This window comes from Heliangelus exortis, chromosome 17 (assembly GCF_036169615.1).
Source record: "Heliangelus exortis chromosome 17, bHelExo1.hap1, whole genome shotgun sequence".
NCBI lineage: Eukaryota > Metazoa > Chordata > Aves > Apodiformes > Trochilidae > Heliangelus > Heliangelus exortis.
In genome coordinates this window covers 9,219,911-9,232,943 of record NC_092438.1, presented here as the reverse complement: position 1 = coordinate 9,232,943, position 13,033 = coordinate 9,219,911, and the positions used below count along the sequence as shown (strand labels likewise).

Here is a 13,033-nt window from a genome sequence, read left to right as displayed (position 1 = left end):
AACCAAGCAGGACAACCTCTCTCATTACAAAACAACACAAAGCTGTCAAAGCCATTTATTATGTGGGTGGTTTTACCTAAATGTGATTTTTTTTTTCTAGTTAAAATAACATCTCTTAAGATAAGGCTCCCTCCAGTGAGTTAGATTCTTTCTTGGTAAAAAGCCCTTTCAGTAGATTTTACTGACTTTTCATAAATAAAAATTATAATTTAAATACACCCACCTGAACAAAGATGGGAAGCAGAATGAAAGATTTCAGGTCAGATACTTCAAATTCCCCAGGAGTGTGGCATGGCAGAACAGAACAAGAGATCCAAAGGTTATGTCCAAAAGGGGTAAATTGATATGTGAGCCTCCTGTTACAGCTCCAAAATTATGATACTCAAATACACTGAGTTTCAAATTTTTACATTTCTGTCTCTGAAAGTTTCTAGAAACTACAATTTATCTTTGTGTACATGATAAAGAAATAAACAGTTCTTGGGAAAAGATCATTTGCCAGTCCTACAGTCCAAGCAAGAGGTCAATATTGGATGTTGCTGAAGTCTTCTGAGTTATTTCTATTACTGTTATAATGTTATTTATCTAGATACTAGATATTAATTTTTTAAATAATATCAGTACTCATTAAAAAGCTTTCCATATATTCCAAAGTACTAAAGTTACAGGTATGTAAGTTTGACATATGCTTTTGACATATAAATCATGACAGGAATTACAACTTTCACACCAACAATTAGAACAAATCGTGAGCACAAAGTATTTAAACAAGAGTGAGAAATTTAGTTCATTTCTCACTGCAATGAAATAGGACAGAGAAACTACAGAAAAATATTTTCATGGTAGAAAGCTGTTATTTGAATTGGGCTATACTATCAATTTTACCATTTTTGGCCATGAAAGATGAATCAATCTTGAGTAACCAACATCATCTTTTTATGGCTGATCAAGAAAATGTCTATTTCAACAGCTTGTTTCATTTTATTCCACATTGGAGTTTTAGTACAAGAATGACTGAAGAAAAACACTGATCAAAAATGGTATTTTGTGAATTCTGCAGCATTTATCAAATTATAGGTGAATTGGTGAGATTGAAAAGCCTGTCTATTGAACTAACAATGCTTTCCTGCCCAGAAAAGTTTTCTGGCATTTCTCTTATGCTGCTGTTCCAACAAATCATCACAGTTTGTTCAAGATGACATTTGCCTGGATTCCATGTATAATTGATGTATGTCACATTTTATAAAATGCTTGCAAGGTAAATTCAATTTTCTCTTTTCCTTGTTTGTGTCCTCTAAGAATCTCTTATCTCCACATATCAATTACAGAGCAGTGACAGAGATAGGATACAAATCACTCCAATGAATGTAATGGCAAAAGTGATTAGAGATAGGGAGAGATTAATTGCATGTGTCAGATATAAATAAAGGGTTTAGGAGACAACCCAGGATTTTGCATCTGTGTGTGTATTACAGAGCTCTTACAGACACAAAACCCCAAACCTTACAAACAGACAAGTGGGACAACAAGCTATGTTAAAATAATGAGTTATAGAAACTCAGTTGTTTGGATGTTTTCAGAGCAGGATGCATTATGTACTTTCAGATGCTGAAGGATGCTCTCAGCTGAGGTGCATCTCCCCAGCATCACCACCTGGCCTGGTAACCTGGGGAAATTCAGCTATAAATTGAGTTCTGCCAGCAGAGGAGACACTTGTTGCCTGGAACACAAGCTGCAGCAGATGCAAAAGTGCATTGTGTGTGGCAATAGATAACATCAAAAATAGTCCAAAGGAAGAAGAAGCTGAAGACCAATCAATATTGCTGCCATTTAGCAGAAAGCACTGAGAGAGCATTTGGGTAAAACCACAGAAAAACTCAGGCTGCACAGAGGTTTCTTGGCTCCTCTTTATCTACTCCTGCAGTTTAGCAATCTGTCATTTTAACCACAGGTTCCCCCCTGTATCAGTACAGCAAAAAGTGAGGAAAGTTTTCCTTTAAGGAGAAGAAAGACGATAGAGAATTTTGAAAGAGAGCTGTCCAGAACTTTTAAAAAAACATAAAGCAGAAACAAAAAAACCCAACAACTCAACAATGAAACTTCGAGTCCAAGAAAGCTGATAAATCCTGAATATCATCTGTTATTTCTTTGTAAGGCATATGAAATGATTGTACACTGCATTAGAGTATCCTTTCTAGAGTACATAATGGGATAAACCACTGGGAATCTCAGCTTTCACTGAAATTTCTATCTCTATTGATAAAGCTGAAATTAACATTTGTTTCAATATATAAAAACCAAATCTTTTAACACTAACCCAATTTAGACCTTTTTGCTGTAGCTATAATTGTTATCAAAATGCATGGCTTAAATATATGCATATATATCTCAATAAGAAACAAAAATCTCCATTTAAAAATATCTGCCCTTTAGTATTAGATTGAAGCTACAAATGAAGACAAAGCATTAAGACAAAGAGTATTTTACCAGGGTATTAAAGATGGCATTTACACAGAATTTATCCTTAAGGCTCAGTTTTAAATCCTGAACACTTTCTACAGTCTGCTTCAAATTAACATTTTGGGTAAAGAATGTCAAGTGACCATCAGAGTGAAAGGCACACATTTACTCATGAAGCCACACAGGAGACAGCCACAAGTGGATCCTTCTGCTTGACAAAGAGAGAGCAAAGATGGGTGAAAATGGGAATAGAAAGAAAGAAATGTCATTATTTCAAAGAGTGACTTAAAGCCAGTGCACAGAGGGTTGAGCTGTGCTACCTTGGATTTCTTCAGTATTTGGGCAGAACCTCAGACAATCAGATACAATCATGGCATGGAATGGAAATGCAATTCTATTTCATCCCATATTTCTCCCACAAAAAAAAAAAAAAAAACAAAAAAAAAAAAAAAAAAAAAACCCAAAAAACATTGAAGCACTAATTTCACCTCAACAGCACTAATTCAGATAATTCAGAGTTTAAACAATGTAAATTCCCTTGGCTTGAACTAAAAACAGTTTGACAAGTTTATAGAGCTTGTGTGAATTTGACCTCAGGATAGAAATATCTACTCCCTAGGGGTGCCAGCCCATTCCTATTTTTTTTCTTGCCTACACCTGAAAGCTGGAACTAGTTATGAAAAATTCATACAGCAGTATGCTTCAGATATATCCATGAAGGATCCTCAGCATCTGCTGACTTGAACAAGCCTTGATGGTTAATATGAAAAATTATGTTAGTGAAATGCTCTCTTTCAGAGCAAAAAATGTCTGCTCAGAATCTTGAGACTTTATCTTGTTCACAAACCAGACAAAATGAAGTCAAAACTGATTCTACCAAATGCACCTCCCACCCCCTGCTTTCTTTCCTAAAAAGATAAAGGATATCTGTTCCTTTATGGATATTAGGATTTATGGATATTAGGCCCTGACAGTGACCTAAGCATGTTGTGTGATCTGCTAGGAACCTTCTATAACAGAAAGCCAAACAAGCAGAAACTTTCAGTGCAACATTGGTACCCTGTGAGTAAGAAATGGGACTCTTCCCTTCCATAAAATTTATATTTTGATGCATGAAATTGAAGATCAATATTGGCACCACCCAGAGACAAACAGGGTTTATTTAGCCTCACGTCAATATCTGTTGTAACAGAATAAAATTCTTCTTTTTTGCAAGTGGAAGTTGTGCAGAACAACGTGACACCCTCACATTTAAAATTGATTGCAATGCAACTAAGCCAGGAGTCTCATTTTCTGTCCCCAATTTTTTTTTTTTTTTAACTTTTCTTTTTTTTTTTTTTTTTTTTTTTTTTTTTTTTTTTTTTTTTTAAGAATTGCCAAGGCTCAAGGGAAAAATTTATCTTCATTAAACGATAATTGGGTTTATTAACTTTGACTCTTCCTTCAGAAATGCTGGCTGGCAAGGTTTTTAAAATTTTCATCAATCTTGTTTTCTGTTTTTTACGAAGCCTGCATCAGAAAAAGACGTCAGTCTGCAGAACACTCTGTAGCTCCTGCTTTTATGAATAGTTCTTGAGACTATCCAATTTACTAATAAATCTATTGAAGCAACATGCATCTCACTATTTCACAGCTTAACAAGGTCCAGAAGCAAGACCCTGAATTGCAGTTCCAGATGATTAGCACTGCAAACCCAATTGAAGCAGGAATCTCTGAGCTGTCACAACAGCTTACACATACCCACTTTTTGTAAACTTGCCATTTAAATCATTTACTAGGGGACATTTTCTCCGTTTTATCATAAAATAGTTTGACTAAGGTCTGAAATGGCAGTGCACACTGGTAAAAGTTTCTGAGATTGGCCAATAGTGCTCCCATTGATGGGTTAGCACTGCAATTAATAATAAAAAGATCTCAGCAGGGCTTTCACGCTTCACAGGTGGTACCTGGGTCTCACCTTGTCATGGAATGAAGCAACAAGGCCATGCATTGCAAACAATGTCTCAGCCAGCTCCTTCCAGTAAAAAAAATCCCTAATATTTCATTTTTTCTAAAACAAAAGCTCTTCCTGAACTCTTGACCTCCATACTAGAAACTCAAACAGTTTCATTAAGATGCTCTTCAGACCCCTGCTTCCCCTTTCCTCCCAAAAACGTGTTCATGCAAAGTACCATGTCCCAGTCTTTATTCAAGTCCCATACTACAACCTTAAGAGGTTTGGAGGCAAAGTTGCACTGAAATTTAGCTGGTAGAGAGGCTTTTAAGGAAATAAGGGCTTTGTGATAGCCTTACCCTAATAAATACTTCAATCTTTAAATGTCCTGCCAATACTGGTCAGATCAAAACCCTGTCACTTTATCCCTCTGACAAGACAGAGCCTTTACAAAGAGATCTGACCATCTGCTGCAGTCTGTCTGTCTGCAGGAGAACAGACACAAAAGGAAAAGAAGCCCAAAGAACTGAGGTTTAAGGTATTATCAACAAATCTATCGTTGGAAACTGGAAACAAAGAATATTAAGGATTTCCCAGATGCTTTTGTTGAAATGTAATGTTTACATCTAAGCAGCTTGTGATAGTTCAGGGGTTTATTGATTTTTTTTCACACTTATTTGTTAAGTTAGGGAGTTTCAATAATGGCATTAATACTGAAAGCCTCCAAAACAGTAATAGTGAATTTTCAACAGGGAGTAAGCAATACATTTAAGTCAAAAAGCAAACAGTTTTGTTACTGTTTCTGCTGTCAAAGTCTTGGCTATTAGACTTTGCTATTTTCCTAGCCAAAAATTGTGTTATTTACATGAAAGGTGGGATATATGGTTAAGAAAGAAAAAAAAAAAGAGCAAGATTTTCATTCAATTAGCATACACTTGAACAGATTTTAAGACACATTAAATTTAGGACGAATTTATGACATCTCATACTAATTTGAAATGTGACATTATTCCCAATATGCTGCCGGTTAGACATCAGTTTTATTTCACCAGAGGCTGTCCCCACAGAGATGATCTAATCCACTTGAAATCAGAAACATGATCCTTGGAGAGAAGTGACCATTTTTTTTCAAGCATAGTTGGATTGGACCTCATGCTGTGATCTGGACTTTCAAACTAAGACAAATAATTTTAGAGGGCAGGCATGCAGAACACCGGTGTGTAACCAAGCTCAGGGGTCAACTGTTGAGGAAAAATACTGCTCAATATTTTTATTTTCTCAAAAGTGGCCATGTCTGTTGGCCAGCACATCTTTAGTACAATGAGAATTTAAAGAATAAACTGCCCCAGCAATGAGTACTGGTGGGCATGTGTTGCAGACACCAAGATGTCCTCAAGATCTGCCAGTTTCTGTGAAATCCAGACATTAATAAGCCTAAATTTTCCATGTCTGCCCAACCTCAGGATGTGGAGGAAAGCAAATCCAAGCACAGCAAGCACAGAAGCCAGGAAGCTTTCTTTTGATGCTGTTTTCCAGCTTCCAAACATTATATTTTTATTTAGGGGCAATGAGTGGATCAGAGACCTCCTGCTGCTTGGGAGTCAATGAGCTGGAAGGCAATGACAAAACCCCAAATGCCTTTCCCCATAATACTTGAAGCCCTGCTAGAGAATTCATTGCATGTGGCCTTTTAGACTGGGTTTTTGGAACATGATCAACACTTTCAAATCTTCTTATTCAACACGTATCAAACACAGTTATTAATTGAAGGACAATATAGGAGATTTTTACTTTACTTTCAGCCACAATTGCATTTTTAATCTGCAATATAAGACCCTATAATCCATCCTTCCCATCCTCTACTTAGCACAGGGCTACACCTTTCTGCTACTCTCAGTCTAGACCAGGACAGCTTACAGCTTTCTCAGCTGTTACACTGCTTCTGCAAATGTGCTTTTCCTACAGGCTGGAGCAAGTCTGACATTGGCATTCTTCAAGGAGTAACAAGCTGTGCATATCTAACACTGTTCTCAGTGGATGACTGCCCTGGGAATTATCTAGAGGTTTTTTTTTTTCCTTTTGCCCTCAATAAAAGTGGCAATCTGCATGCCGAGTCATGTAGCAAGGTTGTACTCAATAATTGATATATAATCTACTCACACAGAGATTGGATATTCCACTTAAACTATGGTTTATTTGATTTTGATTAAACTGGTTTTTAAATTTTGTATATGTCCTAATGGAAAATGACAAGTGTCATTGCTCTTAACATCTGATGGGATTCAGACTCTGACAATTCCATGTGATATCTTCCACACCTGGAAATACTTTTTACAATCTGTTTCAAACCACTTGCTGAAATTCTTCATTACTCTTTGAGTAGATAATTTTTTCTGCAACCATTCTCTGCAGATTGCTTCAGGACTATATTTTTTTCTGATTATTTTCTTTTACTGGACCGAAAAGATTCAGACACATCTGACTAACATGGCACATGTTTCTTTCTCAGCTCAAAGTTCAGAATAACCATATTTACCTCATTTTCTTTACAGACACTGTAATGCCTTACAGAAAGTGCCTTTTTTTTTAGCACACACATAGCAGTAATAATCCTGGCTATCAAGACAATTTAAAAACCTCATTGGCTAATATTCATTTTAACAAGAAAATCTTGTTTTGGTTTTCCATCTTGTCTTATTTTTCATTTTCATTTCTAATTTAATCATTCCTGTTTGTCACATTCCAGATAGACTTTGCATTCAGGCTATTGAGTCTGCACTCATTTTGAAGTGTTTTCTTTTCCATATGCCTGTATTACCTTCTGCTTTGCAAAGCACTTGTTATGCATGCATGATCACAGACTATTTCTAACAATAATTAAGATATGAAATTAAAGTGGGAAGTGTGTTATTGGTTACATAATACAAACAATACAAATTTGCTTAAAAAATGAAATTACTAAAATGTTAGCAAACCTCTTTATACTGTCAGAAATAATGTTTACAATCTACATACCACAGCACAGCCAGAATTCACAAGTGGATTTGGAATATTATTTCCACTTCAGAAAGATGCACATAAAAGCCCCGGAAAGTTCATTTAGTTTATAAACATATGTGAGAGGAAAACACAGGTTTGTCTCTTCTGCTGCCCATTCCTGCCCTCAGCTCCCCCTGATTCCACTAATCAGGCTTCCACTGCTTGTGTAACAGCAGCTTTCCTGGAAATCTGATTAGGAATTCTAGCAGAAAAATTATATTTTCTTAGAAATTAAACGTTTCACATCCACGTAAGGGGTTTTGATGGACTTCTGACAAACAATCACAAGTGTATTTCCAAAAGCAATTTGAAAGGTTTCCTGCCCCAGATTCCCAAATTTTCCTCTTAGAAGGTAACAAACCAACCCTTTTGTATTCAAGATGCTGACTGAAAGGTTTGCATCTTCCAGAAACCAAACCAGAAGGTGTCAACAACAGTTCACTCAGTCACCTCTACAATCAAAGCTAGAAACCTCCTGTCCATTCACCCAGCACCCTACAACACTCCTTGCCTTGCTGCTTCACTAAAAACACCTTCTCCAAGTGCTCTCCAGAAAGGACTCAAACCATTCTACATGCTTAGAATACTAATTTTTCATACAAAACAGTTTTACTACTGCTTCACAGTAGTCTACAGATGCATATTTCTGCTGCAATGTTCACGTGAGGATATTAAGTGTGCAGACATCTTTCTGACCCTGTTACTCCACTGCTTTTCCCTCCCCTTTGCTGTATTTTTGCTGTAAGAGCTGTTCATGGCTCTCCCCTCTGCAACAGGTGGGGTTAATGCCATTTGTGCAATGTAAAATAATAAGTAATAACCATGAAATGCATGTTCCCTGGGACTCTGTGATAACTCCAGGTATAAAGAATGCCATAGGCTGGGAACAGGCTCATTAATATAATTGCACTCAGAAGAGTGACTTGTTTACTTACACACAATGGAAAACAACACGTTATAAACCCCTGCATTAAAAAGAAATTATGATCACAACTTCACAACAAATGGTGAGGATATAGTCATGTACCTGCCTCACACAAAACAAACCATCAGACAAAAGGCTTTGAGTGTGATTTGTCAAGAACATATACTTAGGTCCCCCTCTTAATGCACAAAGAGTTCAATGTTTTCCAAAACATCCAGAAAGAGCTGACCTCCTTTAAAGATCCAATCCTTTGTTAACATTTTTTTTTTTTTAAATTAGGGCAGATTTTTGAGAACACTGGCTGCAACCTCAGCACACCACCATGTTTTCTGCAATTTGGGTACTCACTTGCTATGCTGAGATGAATAAAGGGACTTGTCTTGTTCTCCCCGTTCTTTTCATTGACTGCCTGGACATAGTAGCCTCCTGCATCCGTCACTGATGTTGCCAGGATTACCAGCTGGTTCTCCAGTGTGATGGCTCTATTTGGGAAAGAGAAAGATCACATTGAAACCAGGAGGATGGTATCCACCAGGCAAAAATGGTTCAACACTAACCAAGATGTCAAAGAACCAAAACCAAGCTGATTTCAAACATATTCATAAATTCCCCTTAAGATCTTTGGTGCCTCTGGGCTTTTTCTCTGTTTAGATCATGTAAGATGTTTACAGCAACATGCAGAAAGCTACAACATATGGAACTGGAACAGTTCAACTGCCAAGAAGAAGTTACACAAGAAATAGCAAGGGACAACAGAAAGCAATAGCCAGCAAACTGCATCATTGTGGGGTGAACCCAGTCCTGGCACACATCAGGATGCTGCAATGTCAGGTGAGAAAACCTGCTCACCAGGTGAGAGCTAAGCTAGTAAGGACTGATACTCAGGGAATAAAAACACCTCATGCAGTGAAGAAAAATAAAATAAAATGTTAAAATCAAAGGCAGCAGACCCTCAGAAGATAAACTTTCTGTGTTTATGTCATCCCTAATTATCACATCACAGACTAGAGCACTGGCAGGTTAGAGTCTAATTGATATATACATATAATGTGTGTGTAGATAGGGAGGGAAGAGTTTTCCTTTAACCTAAAGCAGGCAGAGAAGCACAGCTCTGCAGTTTGCACCTGTGTAGGCCTGAAGGAGTCAATAAATGTCATTGTATAACACAAGTCTGTTCTTGCTTAGGCTGCTGCAAAACACATCTCTATAAACTCCCTCCTAGGCAGCATTTCAGATGTATTAAATAATCTTTTCTTTACTGTACAAGATGAAGGTTTAATCTAGAGAAAACGAAAAAAAAAAAAGGATTTAACAGGACATGGGATGCTCAAAAACCAGATAAGAATAAAAGATGTGAAATCCCAGAAAGGGCCTGCTGAGCAAAGAGCTGGCACTAATGTAGACCAGGACAGGCACAGTCTTGGAAATCTGAATGTGAGACTTGAAGAAACTCCTTCCTTCACTTATATTACTTGATGAGAAGCCCCACTGAGGTCAGCTGTGCTATTACTCATATCCTTGAGCATGAGGTTGAAACAACATTTAAAATCATTATATTGGATGAAATAATTCATACATCACTGTGCCTCAAAGAGAGTCAGTGCTAAGTCAAAGTATTAGTATACTAATCAATCAATAATGAGCACTCCTGCATTCCTTCCTCCTGTTTTGGCATGGAGTGGTTAATGGTAATAATTAGCAACTATTTTGCTTCTCAAAAAGCATTTAAAGCAATAGGGGAAATTACACATTCCTCCTGTAGTATACTGGTTATTATGCAGGTATATGGCTGTGTGTCATAGCAAATGACAGGGAAAGCAGAGCAGTGTTCAAGTGCTTTGTGTTTGATTCACACCACTTCAATTTTCTAATGTGGATACAAAAAAAGCCCTGAGCTTCTATAAAGCTATCAGTAGATAGCAATAAATACTCTCTTGAAAAATATATAAGGCTATATTTTCAGCTCTGATCATGCATCAGCTAAAGATCCCGTTTCCATTACCTTTATTGACCATTTTTATTATAAAAACTGTTAAAGAAAACTTTCTTTTTAATTTAGTGAGCCTCTTCAAGCTTAATTGACTTAGAAAATTAATCAGACTCCATGATAGATTTACAGAGTGTGGATGTAAAAGACAATTAATATGATATTTGATAAGGCAAATAAAGATAAAATTTCAATGACTTGCTAATAAATGAATATTAAAAGACAAAGATATTTACATTAATTTCTACTTTAGTTCTAAAGGAAGTAGCATTATAAAGGTTCTTTGAAAATAGTGACCAATATTTCAGACTGCTTTGATACCCTCTGCAAGTGCACCCAAAGTTTTAAAGATGATTCTTGAATACTGGAGAGGTGCATGCTGCAACTATCTGTAATAAATTGGCTGAAAATTTGATACTTAACCAATTATATTCATTATATACTAATCAGGAAAAAAGGGAAAAAATATTAAGAAAATTGTTCAGAGTTAAGAGGTTTTCTTGAATTATGTTACAAAAATATTTACTGGGAGTAAAATGCAGCATTTCTGAGTGAAACAAGTAAATTTTAAAGACTGAATGAACTTATATTGAACCCCAAAAGCTCAGTATAGGAGGGCTAAACATTATAAATCCTGTGTTCAAAATAGTGCAAAAAGCTTGATACTTATTTGAACAGAAAAAAAAAAAAAAGATTTAGAAGACAAAGAAACTACTGAAAACAACTCATTGGGGTCATCTATTATGTAGCCAAATTCTAGTTAAATTAATATCTCCAAAACATCTATTAATATATGTTCATCTAAAGTGAAAATAGCAATTCATAGCTTAATAGTTCTCTGAAAAATTGAATGTTTCAATTTCATTAACGAAGGACAGGTATAGAGCAAGACAGGAGCCTTCACAGGCAGCAGACTCCGGGAGTTTTATTTAGATCAAGTGTGAGGTTTGTGCATCAGGAAAATCAATTAGTCACATTTTAAGGACTCATTAATTCCAACGTTTCTAAACCATCTGAAGATCCATGCCCCAGCCCTTCCCGAGGTTGCTCAACAGCTGCACAGAGCACCCTAAAATTGGCTTAAAATGTTTTTGTGTTTACTGTTTTTTTTTCATTATCTGATAAAACTTTAAAATAGTAGCAACACTACTCTGATGTTCCAAGAAAAATCTGATTCCTGGCTGCTCAGTTTACCAGCATATTTGAGGAAGAAGACTGCAGCAGATGCAGTGGAGCCATCAGTAATTCATACCCAGCACAGAATTCATGAAAAATATAAATATTGCTTTTTTTAAAGCAATATTGAATTTAACTCAATCTAACATTTTCAAGACAGGAGCAACTGGCAAGTAAACTAAGCAGACTGATCCTTAGGGATTCCCCAGGCACAGGAAAAGGAGCATTTTAAATCATACTTTTTAATAGAAGAATTTCTAAATTTTCTCTGGAGTTCAGTGGGAGCCTTTAGGGAACAGCAGCCAATATACAAAAAGCAAGGTACATGGCTGTGAGTGGTAGGCAGTTAGGATGATGGATTCAGGACTGTGATGTCCAACAAACATTTCAGTGAAACCTTTGCCACAAAAGCAGAGAGACACTGAGCAGACTGATCTGAAAGCTCAGATCTATTGAAACTCCAAGCCATGTTTATGACACATTCCCTAATCCCTGATAGGATAGAAAAAGGCAGCAATGGTAGAGAAAAGTCATGCTATATACCAAATTCTTCTAAGTATCTGAAGGTATAAATGGGCACCTAATGAGGTTTTCATTACTTCCATTTATTGTACCCAGAGTTTAGCACTTAGATACATTCAGGTTTTTAATTACAGACTTCCCAATTGTTCAAATCTTTTAAAAACCAAAAAATAGTATCTTAAAGTTTGACCTAAAGCGTATGGAATTTTTTTCTGTTAATATCAGTGGAACATGAATTAGGCCTTTAGAAATAAAGGGAATTTCCCAAAGGGGATACCATTAATATAGCATTTAAGTCAATGTTTTTGCAGTCCCTGCATTGAAAACTACCTCATTTATTAAAATGCTGCAAATGAATTCTGCAGGGTCTTAAATAGGTGGATTTCACATTAAAAAAGCCCCACAACATTATTAAGGGAAAATCCCAAAATCTACAAATGGATAATTCCCAAGAGTTGGATATTTGTTAGGTTATTAGTCTACCAGATTACACAATAAATAGATAACACGAGGTTATGAAAACATCATAAAATAGAAATCATAGAGTAACCTGATTAGGCTTTCTCTTAGAAGGCCACCATCTGCTCATGAACCAGTGTGCTGTATTTCAGTAGAAAGGCCTTCATAAAGCCTCTTTCCTAATATTATCTCCAGCTAATACAAATACCAATCCCTCTTTAACATGATATTTTTTACTAGAAAACCTCTGTTCCCCATTTAAAAACTTTTGTCCACGTTGCACAGGAAGCAGAGATCTCTCTCTGCAAGCCAGACACCACAGAGTAACAGGGATGGGAAGAGAGAAAAGGGAGATTACGGATGAATAATATAATTACTAAAAGACTTCCCCCACGGATTTCCCCTTTTGAAAAAAAAGAGACAAAATCAGTGCAGTTAAAAACACAGCTGTTCCACTGAAATCCTGACTCGGAGCAGGGCATGCTTGGCTTAGCAGAGTGAACATTTCACCACCCATGTGTCTTCCAATCCT

The 13,033-nt window shown here is 36.4% G+C and overlaps 1 protein-coding gene and 1 long non-coding RNA gene across 5 annotated transcripts in view; one reads left to right on the top strand and one right to left on the bottom strand.

Annotated features, from left to right (window-relative positions):
• Positions 1-13,033, bottom strand: part of SDK1 (sidekick cell adhesion molecule 1) — a 380,086-nt gene that overhangs the window by 197,778 nt on the left and 169,275 nt on the right. For all 4 annotated transcript variants that reach the window (XM_071760473.1, XM_071760474.1, XM_071760472.1 and 1 more), the window contains one exon: positions 8,706-8,839. In XM_071760473.1, coding sequence (XP_071616574.1) covers positions 8,706-8,839 — 134 coding nt within the window. The remainder of the gene's footprint in view (positions 1-8,705; positions 8,840-13,033) is intronic.
• The window catches only part of LOC139803882 (uncharacterized), a 395,404-nt gene that overhangs the window by 225,928 nt on the left and 156,443 nt on the right, over positions 1-13,033 (top strand). The gene's annotated exons all lie outside the window — the stretch shown is intronic.